Raw genomic sequence first — 23,239 nt, 5'->3', positions numbered from 1 at the left:
AAAATCTTGGATGCAGGAGATGATTATTGGCAGCTGGCAAATTGTTGGGTGACAAAATAGAAAAGCTCTAGCACCAGCGCCAGTGATAAAGCTAGCATACCCCTTTACCTCGCACTTCGCGATTTCACCAACCATCAAGTCTTTCAATCATATGGTCAATAATTCCTAGCAATATCACTAATACTTCACGTTTTCAGAACTACAGGAGCTGTCTTATTTTCATACTCTAAAATTCTTTGCCGTTTATTAAGAGGTCTTAACGTCAAGTTCAGTATAACAGGTAAGAATCGTAATTGTTGTAGACAGTTGTAGATAGCAATGTTTCAATTTAATAATGGTGGGTGATTTTCTTTTATCAAAATTATTTAAATTTCAGTACATTGAAACCATTGACAAAAGAAAACCATTTGTCAACCTCATGGTTGCATTTGGATTTTGGGAATAGTATAGCGTTTAAATATTTTTAGTGGACATTTTTTGCAATATAATTATTGATATCTATCAAATGATTTAAGTTAAAAACTATACAGCAATAATTTACATGTGTTGTACATCCCACGTAGACCCAAATATTCTCAGATATTATACCAAATAGAATGGAAGACTTCGATGATATGAGTATTGATAGTCCAGACTACATGTATGACGAATTACTTGATGATTTAGGTGCCTCAAATATTGATCCGTAAATGTTTTTTTTATGCTGTTTATTGTATGAGAGCAAAGATGTGATTAAATATGTAACCATAAGTAGAGGTGAAAGTTGACATTTAAAATTTCTTTAGCTCAATGCAATGGGTTTAGGTTCCAGCAAACAGCAAATTATGCCAGTGACACGAGAATTTGTTAAAGAACTCATCGGCTCTGACACTGTTGTGATTTTCTCTAAGACATACTGCCCCTATTGTACAATGGCTAAACAGGTAAATAGAATTTTGGAATTTATTTTGTGTCCATAATCTTCAATTATGTGCATAATATGATTTAAAATTTCTGATCTGTAGATATTTGAAATGTTATTTCATATGTTTTTATAGGTATTTGACAAGCTCAAACAGAAGTATACAGCAGTTGAACTTGATAATCGGGATGATGCTGATGAAATTCAGGCAATTCTAGGAGAAATTACTGGGGCAAAAACTGTACCCAGGGTTTTTGTGAAGGGGGAATTCATAGGTGGAGGTAGTGACGTTAAGCAATTGTTCGAAAGTGGAGAACTTGTGAAGAAACTTTAACTTGGAAATGTTCTATGCTGCAATTCACAAATTTTTACGCTTAAAGATCACCAATATTCAATATTTCTAGCAATTTCGATGTGTAAATTCAATTTTTGTGAACCCTAATAAAGGAAAATATTATAATTTGTTATTGAAGTCCACTTGATCAATGACCACAACATTGCTTCAAATTAAATTTCAATTACTTTTCTTATGTTGGAATCAAGTTTTCTTATATAACTTTATGACTAAGATTAAGCTAATAAAGATAGAGCATTGCTCATCAAGGATACCAAGTCCGGATTAGCAGATGTGGCATATTGATATTAATCGCGTAATCATAACGATAAGCGTCATAAGCTTCACATACAATGTATCAAGGGTATATTAAAAAAATTCTGACAGATCAGGAAAGGTGTGTCACACATACTTTGGTATCAGTATGAAAAATATGCACTTATCCATAATTTCCACGTTTAGACAATTGTGGACTAAAAATATCTTTTCAGTTCTGGCAACTGAGTAAACGTTTAGAATCGATTTTGATTCAGTTTACAACAAGTTTGCATACGCGGCAATTCGCAATAATGCGTTTCTCAAAGTACAGAAAGATTCTTGTCTATGCTGTCACATTCTTAGCTTACGCTTGGTCGGGCTATGGAGCTGATTTATTGGGAAATATTCGGGACGCAGTTTTATCTGCTGAAAGCATATTTGGTGATTTTTTTCAAAATGCTGTGACTGTTGCCAAAAAATTCAGAGATGTTCATGAAGTCATTGATGCTGCAGCCGAGGATTCATGCATTTACCGATGCCCTGGAGGTAAACTTTAACAATCCTATAATAACTTTTAATCTCACCTGAACTCTCAACAGCCCTAACCTGCTGAACTGTTAGTTCATCGGAGATCAAATATAGACAAAACAAAATATAGTATACTTCTCTCGCCACATATTGCAGGTGCATTACCAAAGCCAAATTGGAATCACAAACCAAAGAGCAATGGATGCGGAGCAATGGGATTAGAGGTAACTGACTCCAATATTTATCTACCCATGGACTAAATTTTTCCTACTACTCAATGCATCACAGCTGGATAATTTCCAATATTGGTTCAGAATCTGAAATCACAGTAGAAGCTGAAGTTATTTCAGGAGAATTAATCTCTATTGTTTTGTATATGTAAATGAAGAACTAAAAGCAATGCCCTATTTCAGCAATTTCAAGAATTTTTTACCAATGATGAGATCAAGATTTGCTGTGACAACCATGACATCTGCTACGATACTTGCAACTCTGACAAAGAAAAATGCGATTTGGATTTCAAACGATGTCTGTACAAGTATTGTGATACCTTGGAATCAACCAGTATAAATGTAATGAGAGCTTGCAGAGCTGCAGCAAAACTGTATTTTGCTGGCACCACAACGTTTGGATGTAAAAGTTTTCTTGATTCTCAGAAGCAAGCGTGCTATTGCAATGAAAAATGGAATTCTAGATACAAATAACCAAAGGAAAATGTATGAACTGTTTGAGTAAATTTGCATTAGGTAACCAATTTAATTGCGAGGATATTTGTAGTAATTAAAGCATAGAAATTTGTATAAACTGTATTAAGACTGGAGACTAATTATGACAATTATGAGATCAGAGTATTGACCATGTCATTATTAATTGTCTTTTACAACAAACAGGAGTATGTAAGCAATATCCAAGGGTTGTAAGCCAAGTTTTTGATGGTGTTCATCATTTTCAATAACTGTACTTATTGTACCTGTACATGATAAACTATTTTTATGTAAGTCTGTGAAAAAATAGAAGTTTTTTATCAAACCTTATTAATGGTATCGATTATTAATGACGTAATAATTTATCGTACTGCATCTGTATTGAAAGATTTCTGTAGGCACAGTCAAAAAAATTATTTATACTTTCAATTTCGTTGTACTACCGAAATGTTTGAACGATGGTCGTGTTGACAGAGAAAGAAGAAATCTCTTTTCATGGAAACAGGATATAGCAAATGTTTTTTTTTCTTTTGTTGAATTAAAAAAGAGAAAAACGCTTTTGTAATCCGAAAGTCAAAACCAAATTTTATAGTCCTACAAATTTCTGCAAGTCAGAAAAAAATTATAGAGTAAAGCATACCTGTTTCCAATGGTCCCACAAATTCATGAAAAAAGGAACAAAAATGGGTTGTAATACATCATCACCATGCAAAGTTGACAAAAAAGGTCCTCATGGGTAAGGTGAATACATTTGCCCACAGAAAAACATCTTTTACGGTTTCTGTTTTTAGGGCAGATGAAAACCAGTTAAAAAAACGTGGTCGTAGGTGCATGAAGAAAATCAAGAAACGTGGGCGTTGTGGTAAATCAAAGCGCGGCCGATCTAGCAACCCTTTTATTCTCTTCTTCTTGCGAATGCACATGAAGAGACCCAAAATGCCAGTGGTCCAGGTTGCCCGTAAAGCTGGAAAATTATGGTGTCAAATGTCCATTAATCAAAGAAAAAAATACATTGTAATGGCTGAAGCTGAACGAAAACGAAAGGAAGCAAGAAAACATAAGCGAAAATGCCACAAGTTTAAATAATGTCACCATATCATCTGAAATTCATTTTTGAACTAAAATATCTGTGAAATCTCTTATGTTGTAACACATGTGTGAAGAATAATCTTGTAAAAAAATTACTTGATTTGTTCACCAGAGTGGTCATTTCACGAATATCTTTTTTCCCAGCTCCTTTCAGTACATCATCATTATCTACCCTTGATTTTGAACTATTTTTATACGAGGAAACGTGTTATTTCTAATGCTGCATGACTTGGATACCATCTTCAATGATCCAAGTAGATCTTCGAGAATGATGGTTTGACAATAATTTGAATACAAAATTAAAACTAAATAACCAGGGCATATATTCATTCATTTTGATCATGGAGCAAGTCACGAAGAACTTGAGAACTAATACATGAAATACTCTGTGTAAACTATTTACGATTTTAGTTTTATTTGTTAGTATTTTTTATATCTATGTACAATAAATATTGATGTATCTTTACACTATATTTTAAAGACCTTCCTTATTACTTAAAGTTAAACTAACATTAGCGATTTGCTTTCGCTGTCCGTTGTCTGAAAAAATTAACTTGAATGTATATTATAAATACATTTGTCGAGCTGTTCTGCAAAGTATCAATGGAAATAATACAAATTTAAAACATATGGACAAGCACCACACATTCAAAGTTTAAAATATGAAATAGACTTTTCACAATAATACAAAAAATAATTTCTATAGCAGGCTATGACGATTTGCAGAATAGCCCTAACTATACAGTCACAATCCTTTCGGAACTAGTGTGCCCTCGCGATATTAATTAATGAAATTACATACGATAGCGATTGTGAGTGAGTGTGTGATAAGAATAAAATATAATTATGTGTGTCTAATGGTGTGTAGTGTTAATAATAATAAGTAGTTTATGATACATGAAGTACAGTGTGCCCCGAAACGTAAACAACAATGCTCAACAATCGATAATATCAAACAGAATATTATTCATAAGTATATATAAATATTATGATACACAAACGTAACACCTTGAGAAAAATGCCCTAATTAAAATAGGCATTCACTCTGTCGTGGGGTCTCCCTCGGCGAATCATGTGATACTCCAAGTTGATAGATAAACAATTACACTAATTTCATCCGTGAATATCAACTACTCTTTAAAGCCTCACGAATCATGATTATGCAAAAAAATCTATTTCAACACGCCTATAAAGTCAATCCGAATGAGACAGTGGGTTGTCTATGTGAGTTTAAATCTATTAAAATTTCCAAGCTGACAATCCGGAATCAAGTCTAGGCATTTAATCTATCTTCAACTTTGATTATCACAACATATTTGATACTGTTTCTGTAGGGACAGGCTCTTTATAACAACAAAATGTTAGAAGTCAAAAATCAAGGCTAACGTGGTCTCATTGTGCCATTAAGGGGTTGCATAAGGCCCCCATTTATGTAGCCATGATACGTCGTGTATACAGCTGCTGAGTTCTGTTGGTGCGGGTCTTGAGAATACGGTGCAGGCACGTTCACCACGCCTACTGGTAACTGACTCGCCTGATTCATAAACCCACCAAGCTGTGCAGCTTGGTTCATGTAACCGGTCGTTGGTTGAGTAACTCTATAGCCATACTGCGCTGCCATTAAATTTGGATTTAATGCAACATTAGGACTAACACGAGAAGCAGCACTCTGCATTTGTGGGCAAGTACTACTTGGGTCCAATGGCTGTCGATAAAGACTTTCACTTGCATAGGGTTGACTCAAAGATGTCATGTTTGCATTTGCTGATGGTCTTGAAGCAGATCTGCTTGATGGACCAGGAGTACCAGGGGGTGCAGTATTTACATTATAATAGTTTTTAGCATAACCCAGGGGTACCTGAGGGGGTGTAGGTAGCTGTCGCGAAGTCTGTGGCGGTGTCATAGTGTGAGGAATCGGTGGAGGTGGAGTTAAATTCATAGCTGGTGGAGGAGTTGGAGGTATCATCTCTAAGCCATTTGTCAATTGTTGTAACTTCGCTAAACTACAAGAGTTCGTTGTTTGATGATTACTGGATCCTGTCAATGATGGTGGAGCAGGTGTGTGCGAGTGAGGTGGCATTGCACTTGTTTGAATGTAAAAATTCGTGGCCGTTGTGCAAGGTGTTGGAGCACCAGATCGGCTACCACGATGTTGAATAACGTATGTATTCTGCGTAGGAAACGCTTGTGAAGCCACAGCCATATAATTTCCTTGCGAAATAACAGCCATGTTATGAGAATGTGCTGCATGTGTATGAGAGTGTGGATGAGGCATAGGTGGTACGGTCATGGAAGACTGCTGATACTGAGGTGGTAGATGTGCACCATGCGTATGGGCAATTGTATTATGACTGACATGTGTTGACGAATGTTGAGAACTTTGAGAGTGGGAAGTTGGTGGAGTGGCTCGATGAGATCTTTGTTGAGTAGATCTCGATCTATGCGTCTGTGATCCACTTGCTCTTTTGCTACCATGAGTCTGAGATTGTTGTTGGTGTGCTGATTGCTGTTGCTGTTGTGATTGGCTGTGAGCCATGCTTTGATTCTGAGCCTGTTGTTGACTACCCAGAGACAACTGCATCGGTTGGGGTGTGTGTGACTGTGGTATTGGAAGTGGTTGAGGAGTGTGACTCTGTGGCATAGGCTGTGGACTTTGTATGGGTATACTTAGCGGCGTATGAGACTGAGGTATTGGCTGTGGTGTGTGAGAAAGAGGTTGTGGTGTATGACTTTGTGGAATTGGTTGGGGACTTTGCGTTGGAATACTTTGTGGAGTATGTGATTGAGGCGTGCGTGGCTGCTGCAATGGTTGTGGTGTGTGAGGTTGATGCATAGGATGTATCGCCACATGTGCTGGTGGTGTATGTTGAGGCATTGAACAATCAGAGTAATGCACTTGTGGTGGAATATTTATCAAAACCGGAGGTGCTGTGATCTGCACAGAAGCTGACATAGAAGTTGGAGCGGACGGAGGCATAGATGGTAAAGCGCTTGGAGGTCTTTCTACACTGTTCTGTGATGCTAAATCGCTAGCTATCGATGTCGGAGATTCTAAACCGAGCTGGCTGACATCCAGGTCGCATTGTCCATAGTGCAATGAATGTACAGAATTAGTTGTAGAATCTGGAGTATAAACACCCATTGAAGGTAGGTCAGGCTGGGATGGAGGTGTTCTTTTAACAGATCCAGGATTTTCCAAGTGTGGAGTAGTTTTGCCACTATCTGGGGAATGCTGTTTTTCTTCTTGATGTGCTTGCAGATGTGTTGTATCCTGCTCAGTGGTAGGCACCATTTTCTCCTGAGGTGTGGATGGCTCTGTTTCCATCATCACAATATTACTTGGTGGTACATCCCTCTTTTCAAGGGGAGGGGCATCCACTTTGGTTTGCGACAAACTATCCTTAAGATCTTTAGGCTTTTCCCACATATTATGCTGTTGAGGAATAGATTGTTCTTGATCTATTCTTTCAACTTTTTCCGGAAGTTTTTCTTTAATTGGTGATACAGTTTGAATTGGAGCAATAACTTCTGGAATTTTGGCACAAACTTCCGAATTTTTTATAAACTCTTTGGGTTGATCAATGCGCTCTTCTGTAATAGAACGCTCTGGTTCCGTTTTTCTTGGACTGATCTTTTCCTTTTCTTTAGTGGCTTTATCCTTTGGACATTCCTTCTCAATGACTTTCTCAGGCTTGTCGATTTTTTCTTTCACTGGACTTGGTGGTGTCAGAGGAGGTTGTTGCAGAATCGTTTTTGGCTTTGGAGGAGGTTCTTCCTCTTCCCCCTCATCTTCGTCGCCCCCTTCATATTCACCTGGACTTCCGGTCGGTATTTCACTTTCTGTCTGATCTGTAACTATTGGTGTCTCAATCTGATCTCTTTTATCATCCTTTGTGATGGTTGGTCTCGATGGGAACATTTCAGGAATTGTCATTTGTTTACTGGTTGTCCTAGTTTGTACTTCTTCGGGAGGAGGTGATAAAGAAGGAGGTGGGACTACAGGGCTTTCTGTTCTACCCTTAGTGGGTGCCTCAGGTTTCAACTCTGGCATCTTTAGAGTTTCAGCTGATGGAGCCTTGGCTCTACTACGCCTTGACAATGGTGGGCATTTCAAATCTTTGATCTCTTCTTTTCCATTACACTGGGCGTCTTCCAGAGCCTTTCTTTCTCTGGCTTGCTTTGCTTGGAGATTTTTTGTTTGCCTACTAGTCACCTTCAATAGGATGTCATCCAATTTACTTTGTTTCTTCGTAGGCCTTGTAGTAGGTACAGGAGAAGGTGGAGTCATGGATTTGGGAGGACTTTTCGGAGCTTCTGAGATAGTTTCCTCCTCTAGGAAAAGTTGCTTTTCCGTTTCCTTTTCCTTTTCTTTTGCTTTCTCTTTCTCCTTCTGTTTCTCCTTTTCCATTTCCATTTCCCTCATTCTTTCCCTTTCTTTTTCTTTTTGTCTTTCTCTTTCTCTTTCCTGTTCCCTTTCCTTTTCCTTTTCTTTTTCCTTTTCTTTTTCCCTTTCTTTCTCCTTTTCTTTCTCCTTCTCTTTTTCCTTTTCCTTTTCCTTTTCATTTTCCTTTTCTTTCTCCTTTTCTTTTTCTCTGATCGATTCGCGAGTTCGTTTTCTAATACTCACAAGCTTTTCTTCTTTTTCTTCAGGTTCAGTCTTTTCGGAATGTTTTCGTTTTCTCGAAGGAGTTGAAACTGGGGTGTCAACTACAACAGTTTTAGAGGTTCTGATCCGTCTTCTGGACGTTGATATCGGGGTAATCTTAGGGGTACTAGTTACGGGAGTAGTTTTCACTGCAGTGAAATTCTTGGTACTATTTGGTGTCGCGGTAATTTCTTTACTATCCACTTCCATATTGGTCTTGAGATTTTCAGATTCAATAACCTTCCGATTGTCTTTTGCTAAAATTTTGTCCTTATCTTTCACTTTTTGATGAGATGCTTTCTGGGGCGACTTTGGTTTCAGAGGAGACGATTTCCGATGGCCAGATTTCCTGCCTCTTGGTTTTTTCTTTATCTTCACCCTCTGAATTTTTTCCACAATGGTTGGCATAGGCTTATGCTCCAGTATTGGTGAACCTTCTGAACCAGTTTCTCCACCTTCTTCAGGACTTTGGTATGGGTTAGGAATTTGACTGAGTAGTGGAATCCACCTTAAGCATTCTGGATCCAAACTTATTCGCGAACTTTTGCGGACCTTGGCCATATGCACATCAACCTTATGCCAATCAACTGCTATCACAACCTTTGGTTTATCCTCTTTTGGTGCATGAACTGATCTAATAAAACCAAGAAGCTGCATTGCCATGGCAATATCATGAGCTGAAACTCCAGTTTCTTTTGTGATATCACCTAATTTAATATCTTTATTCTCTCTGTGCGAATCTAAATATTCTAACACAACGCTCTTCCAAAAAGAATGATAAGATACCCTTCCCAAATCGGATAATGGTTTCTCAGGTGTACCAGGAATGCCCTCCACTTTAGATAAAAGGTAACTAAACTCGATTAGAAATCGGCCAAATCCTTGTCTCTGATACTGGGGTAGAGTCATTATACATGAAACATTGTACCTTTGCGCCGGACAATGCTTCTCCTTGCTGAAATATCCTACTAAATGACAACCGTACTTGTCATTCTTTGTGACTGCATAAAATAGAAATGGTTCAACATCATAATAGAGCGTCTTATGGTCTAGAAATAGCTTGGCCAGTAGACATAGATTTTGACAGTAGATTTTGTTAACGTTACCGTCGATCTGCAACAGAAGCAAAACACAATTTCATGAGCTGAATCCGAAACATATGTTGTGTAGGAAATCTATAAGAGATTCATTGGAGATCTCAATTCCATGATAATTTTGATTAGAAATCAGAGAATAAAATTAGGACTTACCTCAAATACAGATAAGCCATTACATCGGTAGATTTCAGTAGCAGGTGGGTGTCTCCATTGGCATTTGTCCATATGCCTATCTAGTACTGCCCTACTTTTCGTATATTTCAAGCAGAATTCACAGAAGAATAGCTTTGGTAATCTTGCATATTCTTGAGGAAATGGACTGGAATACCAGGTTTCTACTTCATATCTACCAAAAACGATTGCTGCAGGATTGCGGCTACCAGCTCCAGGTCCTGTACCACCAGGACTCACTAATAATTCGGTAGTTTCATCAGATGTCACAGTCAAAGTGTTAGCTCGTTCTCTAGCCTCTTTGAACAGATCCACATCTTTTTGTGTAACACCAGGGGGTAGTGTCTGAATTGTGATAGGTTCATCTGCAAAACATGAATGATTTTTGTTGTTAAATACGCTAAACAAAAAAATAATTTTTCGCATCAATTTATAAAACTTCCAAACGATGTGTAATTAGTTTTCATTGATAGTAAATTTCCACTCAAGTCTTAATCACTTGAGTTGCAAGTAGTCATAAAAGATTTTTTTACAAGCAATGGTGTATTATCAAGAGGATGAATTGAATCTTTTAATTTTTCCATACTAGTGAATTTAGGAAAAGTCTTATGCACTGCTCAAAATATATGCAACACAATGAAACAAACACATCATTGTAGAAATCAGAATATTAAAAATTCAAAAAAAAATGGTGCAAATAATCATAATAGGTGTTAATTGTGAGTAACAAAGCTAAGCTTTTGGAAGTTGGGAACGTGTTGGCAGTGTGTCGAGTACTAAGGGTTCTGAGCAAAGGGATATTACTGAGGAGTGGTAAATTACGCCTGACACATATCAGCAACCGCAGATAGCCCCATTGATGAAGAATGGGTGATGGTAGTAGTAATGAGTGAGCTGCCACCCAGTGCCTTTTATTTGGAAGCAGGATTAATGGTTGCCATGTTATGAGGAAGGGGATGTGATGGGAGTTTCTTACATCACCAGGAAAGATACATAGCTTGCACACTACGGCAGTGCTAAGTTAAAGCAATTACTTGTCTTGTTTCTTATTTTATTGTCTCCTATTGATATACTTATTACACTTTGGATCACTGTGTCAATTGATGAAGCATGTTGCTTATAGAGAGTTTAGTGAATGAAGGTCAAATCATACTCAATGTCACTCGAATATTTGCACATGAAATTAGCTAAAGACTGTTTTCAATGGAAGCTCATGTATCTAAAGACATGCTATACTGTCTACAAAACAAATCAAAAAAATGTAACAATGAGACCAAGTGCCAAGAATAATAGAGTATAACGTGCAGTGAATATGGAAGGTTTCCTCATGGTGTAAAGTGATAAGAGGTATATAATATTATAATTTGCAAATTTTACTTTCCCAAAAGATCTCATGTATCGTAAGATTGTCAATAAAGTTGTGTACTATTTTTTAATTAATTCCAATACATACACCTCTGCTCAGATTACACCATGGATTTGTTAAGCATTTGCAAAAACATGATTGTTCGATTGGAGAAAGTCAGTACAGATTCAGTTATTGAAAATTTGGAATGACTCAGGTTGTTACCAACGTGAGAAAGAGAATTTCTTGAAAATTCATTTAATTCAACCCTAGAACAATCACGTTATCCTAAAAAATATCAGACACACATACACACGCATACATCACACCACACCACACCGCCAACACATCCACGGTGGTGAGCGAGGATTAGATTAAGGGAAGTCGCGAATGGGTGCATTTTTCAGGTTTGGATTGTGAATGGGCAGGTTGGACTCTTACCCGTCTTGGTGGAGCAGGGTGTCGCGCGGGGTGTCGTGGTGGTGTTGGTGGTGGTGGCGCTAGTACAGGCTCGAAGGTTGGGTTTTGGATTTGATTTTGGGCTAGGATTGCTGCCTGGGGTATGTTTCAAGATAGCGGGCTCAGGGTGGCGAGTCTGGGTGGCCTCCGTAATCAGTTGTTTCTTTCGAGAGTGCTGCTCGTTCCTGGTTAACCCGGAGGGTGATGAACAAGGTGATACCATGTCCCCATATTTTACGTATCGTGACTCATCGACACCTTTCAATAGTTTCTTCCTATCTTGTTCGTGTCGCTTGCTATTAACTGCAGTTTTCACTAAATTCGAGGGTGTCATTTTAAGCGGTTTTTGAAAATCTTGTGAGTCTTGTGAATCTTGCGAATCCGACCGAAAGCAGCTTTCGTCAGAAGGTGTAAATATACCAGGTCTAGGTACTCTAAGGGTTTCTGCCACCTTTTCAGTCTTTCTCTTTTCAGTTTTGCCGACATTTGCTGTTGGCTCATCATGCTTACATTTCTGGCTCCCTTTTGAAATTTTAGTCGATTTGACATTGACCATGGTTCGCTCTTCGGTAATAGGTCTTTTTCTTCTATCAGGCGCATAATTTGGAGCCTGAGCACCCGATCGTGCCCTACTATTTGTCGGTGCTGAAAAGAAGTGGCTAAGACCATCAAACAGACCCTTCAATTGACTTACACCCGGTTTGATTTTACTGTCGGATGCAGCAAAACTAGAATTTTCATGGCTAGTTTTTTGTTTCTTTTTGCTTTCCAAGGGACTTGCAGCTGGTTGTATATTCAATCCAAAAGTAGGCTTACTACTCAAATCGAGTTTGGGCAGTGACGCGCCAAAGGTATTTGTGATGTTGCTAAAGAATGGTGATTCTACATTTAGTTTAGCAGCAGCTGCAGCAAAGCCCCAAGGTTTATCCTCGTTCAGATCGCAAGAGAAGGGCCCTGACGATTTAGGGGGTTCTTCTTGTTCTTCCTCCTCATCTTCCGAGGAAGATGAATTGCTAGATTCACTCGAACTACTCGTACTACCTTCGGCATCGTCGTTATCCTGGTCATCCGAACTATCTGTATCGTCAGAACTATCGCTTTCGCTAACCTCGCTGCCGCTGCTGCTAGACACTGGTGGCACCCTTCTATGAGGAGTGACTTTTTTAGGGGCAACGTTGCTTTGAGATGATTTAGGACTTAGACTTTGAGAGGACCTAGACTTATCACCGCCCCCCACCCGCTTCAGCTTATTGTGATCCGCATTGAACGCGCTTGATCTAAAGAACTTTTGCTTCTCTTTAGAGATCCTGTCGTTCTTTTCTTCAAGCAGCCTACCCTGGCCTGCGAGTGGGGTGGGGGGTTGTGGTAATGGAGAAGGATTTTGGGTTGGTTGACAGGGAGAGACAACACCCGCATTACCGTCCGAGCAGCTCTCCACCAGAGCTGCAACCGTAGTATTCTTCTTCGCTGGTGTCGCACTTGCCAAGCTCTTCCGTGACACTCCTAATCTGTAATTCAACCAAATCCTTGAGATGTTAATAGTTCAAATTGCGAGAAAATCTTCAACTCAAATTTGTTTTGTAGTTTCGAAAACTATTCTACTAGTCGATAACGGTAGGCGTGACTCTGTACTTCTAATCAGCCAAACTGAGTGACTGGATATTAAAATCAATTTTCTAACTGAATTATGCATTAATAGTAATCGACTTGAAGCAAAGTGAATCTTAGCGTTGTTATATGATAGACGTAAATTTGTGAATTAAAATCCAAACGCACTTTCTATTCTCACGGATCTTGCTGAGTTTTTTCCTTGTACTCGTAGGTGTCCCTGATCCAGGAGTAGATGTGTCCTGTGTTTTATGTTTTTTACTGTCTTCTTTTGGTGCATTAGGTGCGTGCGCGGTTTGGCAATGTCGACACCTCCAGGGCGCTTTATTTTTTTTGTCCAAAGCAGGCTCTAAACACGTTGGGTGATAGCACTTGATGCACCCAGCACATTTCACTAAGTAATTCTGAGACTCTTGTTCCAATTTGCAGCCAGCACATGTAGGAGAACAATCATCACAGCACCACGTCGTACCTCTGTCCACAAGAATAGACAGTTCTGAGGGAGCACACGAATTGTGAAGCGCTGCACCACATACACTACATCTGCTCAACTTCTCTGCGGCATTACGTTTACTGTTGTTGTTGTTTCCAGCTGTCGTAGTTCCCAGACATTCTTTACAGATTGGCAGAGGTGCTGGGGGCTGCAAAAAAGTGATACCAAATCGAATTAATAAACTTGATGAGGGTGGACAGACTAATCAGTATTGTCTATGAGTCTTCTGAAATTCAGCAAACAGTGAAACTGTTCACATTACATTTCCTTAAAAAATCAGTCCGATCAAGATTTGAATAAATTACTGCCCAGACTTAAAATTTTTGCTTGGAGCTATTTAATTATTGTAGATATCAAGTATCGCACACATAAGCAAGTTAAAGTTTCATACGATAGTAACCGCTTTCACTCCCCCATAACGACAGCAATCACATCATGTATTAGGAAAAGTATTTCAATGTACATTTCTGTAAATCTTATTTTAGCTACAAACCCTGATGAATAACAATAATTATTTTTGGGCCAAAAATTAAGAATCCTTAAAATCGATCGTATGACGCTTTTCCGACGTATGTATGTATTTAATTTCTCCATATACTTATTGGCGCTATAGAACTGATTAGAAAAGGAAGAAGGATAATATCTCCTTTTGATAGAAAAGTCGGTAGTCGAATTTGATCGAAGCTGGCCAATCTCGGGGTGATACTTGATACATACACAAGTGCAGTATGTTACCTTTAAACAAACGTAGTTATGATAGGTTCCCAGTTAATTCGAATTTAAATTTTTCTACTTGTTGCATCTCTGTAGCTATGAGAAACCATAGGGCATATGATCAGGAACAAAAAAGGAAAAGAGGCTCGTTGGCCGAGTCTCGATCAATCCGGATCCACTTTCCTCGCTCACGAATTACAGTACATACAATCTGGTCGTAATTCTCACGCGTACACATGAGTAGTGACAAAAATGTACTTGGAAAAAAAATGAAGAAAAAAAATATTCAATGTTTCGATTTCCATATAATTACCACATCGAAGAGAAGTGTTTGAAGAAAAGTGTTAATTCAATGAATGAAATGTACATCTGAAATGTTTCTAGACTGGCTCAGAACAGTGTATAACCTGAGTGAAACGTGGGTACAAAAATAGGAAAAAAATACATTAATAAGACACAAGATAAAGGGGGATTAAAGAGAAATAATAAAAAGAAAAAAAATGGTGTGTTGTTTGCAAGTGTACGGATCAATAAAGGGAATGATATGTAAATGAGGGACCGGAAGTCGGCCGAGATACCCCTGGCCCATCGAGGCGTGGGCAGTCGGCGTGACTCAATGTGACTCCGATCTTAAGTCGACTTTAAAATATACAAGGAAAAAATAATGATAATAATTAACAGCAATATTGTAACACGTATCTAGACGGGTTATTTTCCACCATGTGGTTTACACGTAGTTTGAACTCGTTCAGCATTTTCATCGTGCAGCCTATATCTCGAATGCAAACTGCAGTTGTTGAGAAATCACGTATTTCAAATGTCGGATGAAGAAAAAACTATGATAAATTGAATGAGAAAGGATTAACGTCGAGAAAGGTTTTGAGATAACGTTAAAAACCTTTTGACGATAAAAGCTAGTATAGCGAAAACAATGCTATAATTCTGCTCAAGACATCATCCAGATATCATATTCGTCCCTGTAGCCATCGGCCTCACACTTCTGATTATGTCTTCAAAAAGCACAAAACGAGAACGATTTATTTCTCTTTAAACACGCAAAGGAGAATGAGATTAATGTGACAATGAGTTTCAGAGTATAGGTCTGTGTAAAGTCGTTAAAATCCTCAAGGGTCTCTAATTGATCACGAGATAGACTACATGGCGCGTGTTATTTTCTATACGTAATATCGGACTGCTGGAGGTAATCGATCACGCGGAAGCTGTCCGGGGCACACCCATCATTTTTCTGTGTCGCGTTGTTTCGTCGAGGCATTAAAATTTTCGACACTATATGCAACGTTGATTCTAAATAATCGTGCCCTACAACTTAATCTAATATCCAGAGACTTTTGAAAAATAAATCCTAAGCTATCGAGCTAAGAGCATCCGCCTTACATGTAATTGTAACGCGAGTGAAGAGAAAAAATAATGAGAAACTCTTGAACTAATCAATTTACGATGCCCGGCTTTTTAACGTACAAGCAAGAAATGGGGACGGAATCGTTACATCGGCATTCGTTTGTATTAATTAAGTAGCAAGGGAAGTGCATGTGCATAAAAGACATCCCATGGGAATTATCGAGTAATATTTCAGTGTCAGAAGGCGTGGTCTACACGTACATACAAATTCGTTATCTCTCGTTGGAATAATTTTTCTGAAATGTAAGTCTCGCTAATGAGGATCTGGTTGAAAAAAATTGAACAAAAAGAATGGGAATAAAAACATCCGAGATCAAATTAACATGGCTAACGATTAAAGGAGGACAAATTAGTTTTCATCTGCCAGTGCAGACGGAGAAACGATATTTTATTCATATAGTATCCAGATATACTACTCCAGCGCATAATTAAATAAAAGTGTATCTGAAAAATCTATTACAGGTTCCTTATAAGTCCTGCATAAATTTGTTCCTTTTTCGTAATATCATTGATCACCGTCCACGTATATAATTAGGAAGTGAACATAATTATTTTCCTAAAAATTTATCGGGAGAGTTAATTTTTTCTTACATACATTGCGTGTAACGGGCATGTTTTACAGAATGATAATTAGATTGAAAATTATTCGTCGATCTTCTCAACATGTATGTACCGCAAACTAGGTCCTCTGCAAACTGAATACTTCTCGAGATTATTATTCAATGCTGCAAGAGTTACGAGACGAAACGGCGTTTAACCTGAATGCTATAAGTAGGTATTCCGAAGTACTTAGTATAATATCCACACTGATTCTCTATACAAGTATGTTTAAAGAAGCCACATAATCCGGTCAATTTGGTAGCTCGTCATGGCTGCGTGCACATACGCGGAACAAGTTATGTATACCCACCTAACTAAACCTCGTAAGTTTTATAGGTGTATATAGCTTGTGCTCTAGGTCTATTTTATAGAATTCCCAAGTCCCCACCGCGTTTGCAGACAAGCTGCTGCTGCTGCTGCTGTAACTACGCTACATTTCCCCCTAGCAAGAATATAAATTATAACTATAGATAAAGACAGAATTATCCCTCTATCGCTTCGTTCTACACTCAAAAGAAACGCGATAGGATCAAAAGAAGGCTAACGGAAGGTGCAAGAGCGACCAGCCACTGGGGTGATCACTTGTCCGTATCGTTAGCTTACAACGAGCCAAGAATACAACCTGTTATAATGTGACTCTCTGAGACGTTCACCTTGTATAGGACCGAAGATTAAAACTTCTTAATTGAAAAAAAAATAATAAAATAGATCTTATTCATTGATCTATTAGGGGTGTCAAATCAGAGAAAATTTGATCAAAATTTTTTTCCAATACAGACAAGGTAATCAATTTTCTGAATATTTGTCGATCGTTGCACCGCGACGGTAATGAATAATGCATACCACGTAATTATTTCCTTAGTTTTACGTTTTGTCTCTCTATATGACCTGCAACAAAATCACGATAGAAAGCAAACTGTGCTGGCTGGACAACGGTAGTTGAACTATTGTGGTGTGGAGCAATTTAATGGCTTGAAATACGATCGTGAGTTGAAGAGATCGGCGTACGTAACATCTATGTTATATTGTAGGAGTATAGGATATAGCTATGTATACTCGGCATATTCCTTGGATAGATATTTATGACGTCATTGTGAGATATAGAGTGGAAGTAGACGAGAACTTTAAAAAGTTCAACAATAAATTCAACTATGACATTGTGTAGTCTGGTTTATCGCAATTGTCCACAGGTTATCGCCCAAGAATCAAAATTCTTCAGAGTACAATAAATTAAAACCGATAGAAAAGAAAGGGTAAACTCTTTTGAAAATTTCTTCTCTGTTAGTCAGAGGCGAGTGACGAGAAACACACTTAACTTGAATTCGAAGCGTGCGCTCCTATAAAAATAAACGGCAAAGTGTACAGTTGCAGGGTATCTGTTTAACGATAAGATATATTTCCTGGTTCTTGAACCCGATTGTCAATGATACAGTCAGTGCGTTCGCTAATGAATCGGGCAATTATTCAACAAATCTACACAACTCTTGTTATGATGATAGCGTGCGTAAAGATGGCGTTTATATTTTTTAAATTCGAGCTTTGGTTAGTTCAAAGGAAAGAGAATAAAAGTTTGCAGTTGCAATTCTTTTCATGTTTATGCACATGAATTTTTCATTTCTATTAGCTTGAATATTTTAGCGGGAAACGTGTTGAGACTAAAGTCGCGCGTTTTATCATTGTATCGCATATACGAGTGTGGCAACATGTTTAATTGCGTAATAGGTACAACTCATAAATTTTCTTCCACTGCAAGCTCACGATATTCTTACATTCGTGAATTGACTTTCACACATATTATACCCAGTACATGAGCGATGTGACTGAATAAATTAACCGGGGAACGAACCAGCGGTTTGCTGACGGATAATTCCGCGGTTGAATAAGACAAATGGTGATGAGAAGAATTCGGTATTTTTTCGACTGAAAAGTAAACGTAACGTTTGATTCGTGTTCAGGTTTCGTTATGTGATAAATATTATTTCAACGAAGCACAGGCGGTACCATAAGGAGGAGATTATACTCACTTTTGTCGGACTCGAATCCGATGAGGAATTGTGCGCTGCTGATTCGCTGAGTCTTTTCCCCGTGTTCGGCGGTCTGTCCGGTTGCCGGAACAGCCTCCCGTCCTGCAAGACGAAGCCCCGGTCAACGGCACGTTTTGCCGACAATCTCAGAGCCGTTCTAAGATCTCCGTCTCCATCTTCTTCGACGGTGTGGCTCTGCCTGATGTACTTTTCGATGTTCTTCAGGGTCGAGCCTTCCCGTTCTCCAAGTTCGCGTACCGCCTTTCCGAAGACCTTGCTGAGGTCCGTCGACTTTGAAACCTTGAGAGGTCTCGACTGCAGACCACCCGGATCTTTGTACGAGGATTGTCCCTTGTTAAACACCTTGAGGACATCGCCGCGTTTAACCGCGACCTCAAGGTGTTCGCCAATTTCTTCTTCGTGGTAATTGTGGTGCTGGCGTATAGCGTGACAAATCCGCTCGACACTTGGCCGCTGTTTCTGGCTTCGAATTTTCCGTATTGCGTCCAGAAACCACGCCGACCAAGTGTCAGCGGACTCGGTCTCCCCCATCTCTGAACTGATTGTGAGTCGCGAATGCCTCGCGAATCACTTGACTCGACTCTCGAGTCAGGGTCCCGCATTCACTCAATAACATTCACATTTCACATTCTGTTTCGCGAGTCCCACCTCGAACGACCTGCTCAACTTCGACGACGATGACGACGACGTTGGCCCGTCGATTTGATTAGTAACGTGATCACCGCGCACTCTTCTCTCTGCACGCTGCAAGAAAACAATTAGGAATATTTAGTATCTTGAAACATTGAAACTATAATCGTAGTTGTGGTCAGATTCTTTCCGGACCGGTTTATTTTTCACTCTTTAGTTATTCAACGACAGAGTAACACACGAGGACCCCGGTAGCACGTGCGTGCGTTTGTATGAGATTTCCTAAATTTGAAATGATAAAAACAGTGATATGCCACGACGTGATCGAGGATTATTTTTGATTAGTTGTACGTGAAAGTGAAGTATTTGAGATTTTAGCCGGCGTTACAACTCGATAGTACATACGTAGTTTTCAACGACCTGCAGTAACGTGACATTGATCGATTTTTTTGGTGCGCCGTAATAACGTCGTGTGGCGAGGTAGCCACTATATTTACGCATATGTATAGTTGCGAGAATACGGAATATACATAAAATTTTACGCGCTATAATAATACATAACAAAGTTTCTCTGCGTACTAATACATGGGCGTATTCCGCGTTAAGATAGTTGTTAAAGATTGGATTTAAATAACTCGTTTCGAATTGCATGAGCGATAGAGAGACGGAATTTCAATTAGCACAGCATCGATTCAGTCGCAGATATTATAAACAAAGAATTTATACACCATATATTATGTTCGCGGGGGAATATACCTTCTAGATTTACCGCGCCCAAAATATTAATTGGATAGGAAGAGTCAACACATTCGATTAAATGTTATGTATACTTGCAGCTGAGAAATTATGATCACATCCGGCGTATCATTTTACGTCCGCCACTCGGCTTGTCCTAGAGACTAATCAATCTGAAGCACAAATAATTTGTGATGCGAAGATTCTTGCTAATTCATCCCGCTCGTAAATCTCTTCGTTCGATAAAGGAAAATGGTTTCCACGAGTTCCATACTAATTCGAGTTGACCAATCTACGTGTTCGTGACGACCAACTTTTGCGTAACTTATTTATAATATTTTAACACGCCAATCGACAGATGTAACGATGCACAGGCAGACGATGAATGTCGTTGAAGAAAATTTTGATCAGCTCATAGAGAAAATTGATCATCAACGAACAACCTGACATAGGAAGTTTTGATTTGTTAACTAATTCGGATGTCTTGATTATTACATACTGCAGTCCTCGCTTAGATTATTTTATATCTGAACGTGCTTAATTATTCCTGATTATGTCATTATCGGGCGCATGAGTGGATGTAAAACATGTGTTAAGTAACGACGTTGCCATCGCAACTGACATTTACTTTGTCTAGAAGCCAGTTTCGGAACGTTTAACAAATTGTTCAATCACCGGTAGATATTAATAAAATATTTGATAACATTTTTAACATAATCTGCTTCGTTCGGTGGTGCCACGGTGGGGCGATACGTAATTAATAATTAAACAACGTTATCGCAAGATGATTACGATACCGAGGTGATTGATCTGGCGCTAAACTTTCCCGCCAAAAGCGTGAACGCCAAACTGTCAGTAAATTTGTTGAAACGAACGAATAAAAATGGGAGAAAATAAATTCAATTGATTCATAACTTTTGAACTATGAGTACGATTTTTTTTTCGTTAATCGGGTTAGTCATGGACCTTATAAATGTTCTTACCCCGATGTTGTATATGATAAATTATGGACACCTGCTGGATTGCCAGTATCAAAATCTCTAATAATACTCGATATATTACATAACGTTCGGCTTAACCAATCACAAGGATAAATGCAAATTAGTTAACTATGGAATTAACTATCCAACAAATACGAGATGCACCTTGACCTAGGACTCAGCGCGCAAAACCGCACTAGCATACCCAAACGACAATAAATTGATCCACGTCGCGTACCTTGTGTACGCTTAGCTTATTAAGTAAAATAAAATACTGGCTGAACGTCTGTCCGTCTGTCTGCCTGCCTGCCTGCCTGCCTGTATATCTATCTGTCTCTGCGTCCGTCCGGTAAGACAGGCCGGGTGTTTGGCCCCTCTCAGGCTCTCACCGAAGGTGCAGCTGCCGCAAGGCAGCCCAACCTGACCGGGACGACCAACCGCCATCCGTCGCTTACCAAAAGGAGAAGATTTTGATGAGTCTAGTTCCGAAGGGTTCGAAGGCTGAAAAATTATTCCAAGGTGTACAAAATTTGCGCCTCAACTGGCAAAGTGACCGCTCGACGATGTCGGAAATGTTTAACAATGCAATTACCAATGTAGTTGAGCATGTGAACAACATTCTCGAAGCCCGACGGGCAGCCATCTTGGGCATAATGGTAAAATTTATGTTTCGAGCTAGTTTGAAACAAATATTTCAGCGGTTATTGGAGATCAGACGTTTCCTGCGTTATATCTGTACTTTCCACTTTTATCAAGTCGTATAATTTGCCAGGGAAATTATGACGAAAGTCTCCTAAGCGTTTCAAAACTAAACGTGGACACTTTGCGTACGGGCAGAGCTAGCTATCCCCGCTGTCCTGTATGCGTCGGAAACAAATGTTACGTTTTTCATAATTTGTAGATTAATATCGTAAGATATTACCTGTCACATACGGTCCATGTGTAATCCAATAGTTATTGATTCACTGTAACTTTATAAGCACGATATCACAAACACTAATTATTTAATAAAACAGCGTCACATTTCACAAATCAACAAAGGTTACCACTTGACAAAGATGGCTGATGTATTACTGCGCAAACGGGAGGGGATCCCTCTGCGCCGGTTAGGAGAAACTAGAAACCGATCGGCCAACCAGGAGGTTATGCGACTCGACTGGTATTTTATAACGTCACACGCGTCAAATTCGAAACTGGGCATTTTACCGCGCTATGCCATAAACTTGAATAATAAGAAAAAAAAATGATCTCAACACTTAATGGTTACATATTATCATGATTTGATAATGATAACTGTAATCCGATGTCAACAACATCTGTTAAGAGTAGTCTCTATCAAATAATTGGCGCATACTGGTGTCAAGCTTTCTATACTTTATGATGCCCTCATAGAAATCACATAAATAATAAATAATAACGTACTTGTAATTTTATAAAAACACGTCGGCGCTTTTATGCAGTCGCAGTTCGAGAATTTGACACAGGAACAAATGTTCAACTCACAATCAGTCCGATTTTCCTTGTCCGTTTCCAGCTGTTATTCAATCAGTCCATACGCTTATTCAAATCATCATTGATCATTCGCCTGTCTCCCCGAACCCCTCAGGGTAAACTGTTCGCTGTTCTCAACTCAACACGAACGCCACCAGCCTGCGCAAGTCGTAACAAATCCCCCACCATGAATCCCAGATTCTCCTGGCGTCCCGATGATCCCTCAGATCCCTTCTCCTCCGACAGATTATAACTACTGGAGAATGGAATATGTAGGTAGAGAAAGGTTTATTTGGAGCGTTTATCAACTTACCATAATAGCTAATATGACTCGAATGTATAGTATAACATCGGGAATTGCGAAGCACAGGGGTCAACGAACTTTAATGCTTTAATCCTATAGGAGTAGGAATAGATATTTGTTACCAGTTATTCTAACCCAAGGCAAACGAAGTAAAAGGTGTAAAAATTTTAAAAACTTAATTCCTATTTAATAATTGAATGAAGAATAAAAAACTTATCATAGAGGGTTACCGTTCTTGTAATTTATTCTAGCCAAGTCAGAGCGATATGTATCCTATGTTTTTTTATAGCAATATTCTCTGTTGAGAATAATATTTTTCGATGTTGCAAGTAATGTAAAAGCCAGATCTGATTGCCCTAGAATTTTTCAAATGGAATCGAGTGGCTGATACTTTTAGAGGATACCACTGCATATACATATAGACAACATCGTTGGTGGATATTGTCCTGCGTCATATCACTAGTAGTTGATGCTTGTATACTCTAAATCAATAATATGATGCCCATACAGCTACACACATTCACAGAATTGTAGAAAACCATTTTTGTCACAACTATTATTATGCTTCTGAAATGAATATTTCTGTTGGAATAATTATAGGCAATTATAATGATGTGATTAAATACAATTCAATCGCTTTCATTTTCAAAAATTTGGATCAATAATTTGATAAATGAAGATGGGAATTT

The 23,239-nt window shown here is 38.7% G+C and overlaps 3 protein-coding genes across 8 annotated transcripts; 2 read left to right on the top strand and 1 right to left on the bottom strand.

Annotated features, from left to right (window-relative positions):
• Window positions 1–126: 126 nt before the first annotated feature.
• LOC105684226 (glutaredoxin-C4-like) lies at window positions 127–1,368 on the top strand. Of its 2 annotated transcripts, none has more exons than XM_012397421.4 (3): window positions 127–280; window positions 805–923; window positions 1,038–1,368. In XM_012397421.4, the coding sequence occupies exons 2-3, from the start codon at window positions 825–827 to the stop codon at window positions 1,233–1,235; spliced, it is 297 nt and encodes a 98-aa protein (XP_012252844.2). In that variant the 5' UTR covers window positions 127–280; window positions 805–824; the 3' UTR covers window positions 1,236–1,368. The 2 variants fall into 2 exon arrangements, with proteins under 2 accessions (XP_012252844.2, XP_012252843.2); XM_012397420.4 differs by having other exon boundaries at window positions 137–280; window positions 786–923.
• Window positions 1,369–1,492: 124 nt separating this feature from the next.
• Window positions 1,493–3,055, top strand: LOC105684224 (group XIIA secretory phospholipase A2). Of its 2 annotated transcripts, XM_048654417.1 has the most exons (4): window positions 1,493–1,632; window positions 1,727–2,039; window positions 2,178–2,245; window positions 2,435–3,055. In XM_048654417.1, exons 2-4 carry the CDS (start codon window positions 1,805–1,807, stop codon window positions 2,723–2,725), a joined length of 594 nt encoding a protein of 197 aa, XP_048510374.1. In that variant the 5' UTR covers window positions 1,493–1,632; window positions 1,727–1,804; the 3' UTR covers window positions 2,726–3,055. The 2 variants fall into 2 exon arrangements, with proteins under 2 accessions (XP_048510374.1, XP_012252841.2); XM_012397418.3 differs by having other exon boundaries at window positions 1,514–2,039.
• A 1,058-nt stretch (window positions 3,056–4,113) lies between these two features.
• Window positions 4,114–22,354, bottom strand: LOC105684227 (histone acetyltransferase KAT6B). 4 transcript variants are annotated; one of them, XM_048654389.1, is made up of 6 exons: window positions 22,259–22,354; window positions 18,390–19,154; window positions 13,308–13,780; window positions 11,514–13,039; window positions 9,710–10,092; window positions 4,114–9,572 (listed from the first exon to the last, which is right to left on the bottom strand). In XM_048654389.1, exons 2-6 carry the CDS (start codon window positions 18,939–18,941, stop codon window positions 5,196–5,198), a joined length of 7,311 nt encoding a protein of 2,436 aa, XP_048510346.1. In that variant the 5' UTR covers window positions 18,942–19,154; window positions 22,259–22,354; the 3' UTR covers window positions 4,114–5,195. The 4 variants fall into 4 exon arrangements, with proteins under 4 accessions (XP_048510346.1, XP_048510347.1, XP_048510345.1 ...); XM_048654390.1 differs by lacking the exon at window positions 22,259–22,354 and adding an exon at window positions 22,178–22,198; XM_048654388.1 differs by lacking the exon at window positions 22,259–22,354 and adding an exon at window positions 21,678–22,135.
• Window positions 22,355–23,239: the final 885 nt, after the last annotated feature.

This window comes from Athalia rosae, chromosome 4 (assembly GCF_917208135.1).
Source record: "Athalia rosae chromosome 4, iyAthRosa1.1, whole genome shotgun sequence".
NCBI lineage: Eukaryota > Metazoa > Arthropoda > Insecta > Hymenoptera > Athaliidae > Athalia > Athalia rosae.
The sequence above is the reverse complement of the archived record's forward strand: the minus strand, read 5'-3'. Positions and strand labels throughout refer to the sequence as shown.

Excerpts from the sequence above, each read along its gene's own strand:
- LOC105684226 (XM_012397420.4), top strand. The coding sequence starts at position 795 with ATGGGTTTAGGTTCCAGCAAACAGCAAATTATGCCAGTGACACGAGAA. Across the intron at positions 924-1,037 it reads ATTGTACAATGGCTAAACAG|GTATTTGACAAGCTCAAACA; the intron begins GTAAATAGAATT and ends ATGTTTTTATAG.
- LOC105684224 (XM_048654417.1), top strand. The coding sequence starts at position 1,805 with ATGCGTTTCTCAAAGTACAGAAAGATTCTTGTCTATGCTGTCACATTC. Across the intron at positions 2,040-2,177 it reads CATTTACCGATGCCCTGGAG|GTGCATTACCAAAGCCAAAT; the intron begins GTAAACTTTAAC and ends CACATATTGCAG. Across the intron at positions 2,246-2,434 it reads GCGGAGCAATGGGATTAGAG|CAATTTCAAGAATTTTTTAC; the intron begins GTAACTGACTCC and ends GCCCTATTTCAG.
- LOC105684227 (XM_048654389.1), bottom strand. The coding sequence starts at position 18,941 with ATGGGGGAGACCGAGTCCGCTGACACTTGGTCGGCGTGGTTTCTGGAC. Across the intron at positions 13,781-18,389 it reads CGGATTCGAGTCCGACAAAA|CCCCCAGCACCTCTGCCAAT; the intron begins GTGAGTATAATC and ends ACTTTTTTGCAG. Across the intron at positions 9,573-9,709 it reads ATGGCTTATCTGTATTTGAG|ATCGACGGTAACGTTAACAA; the intron begins GTAAGTCCTAAT and ends CTTCTGTTGCAG.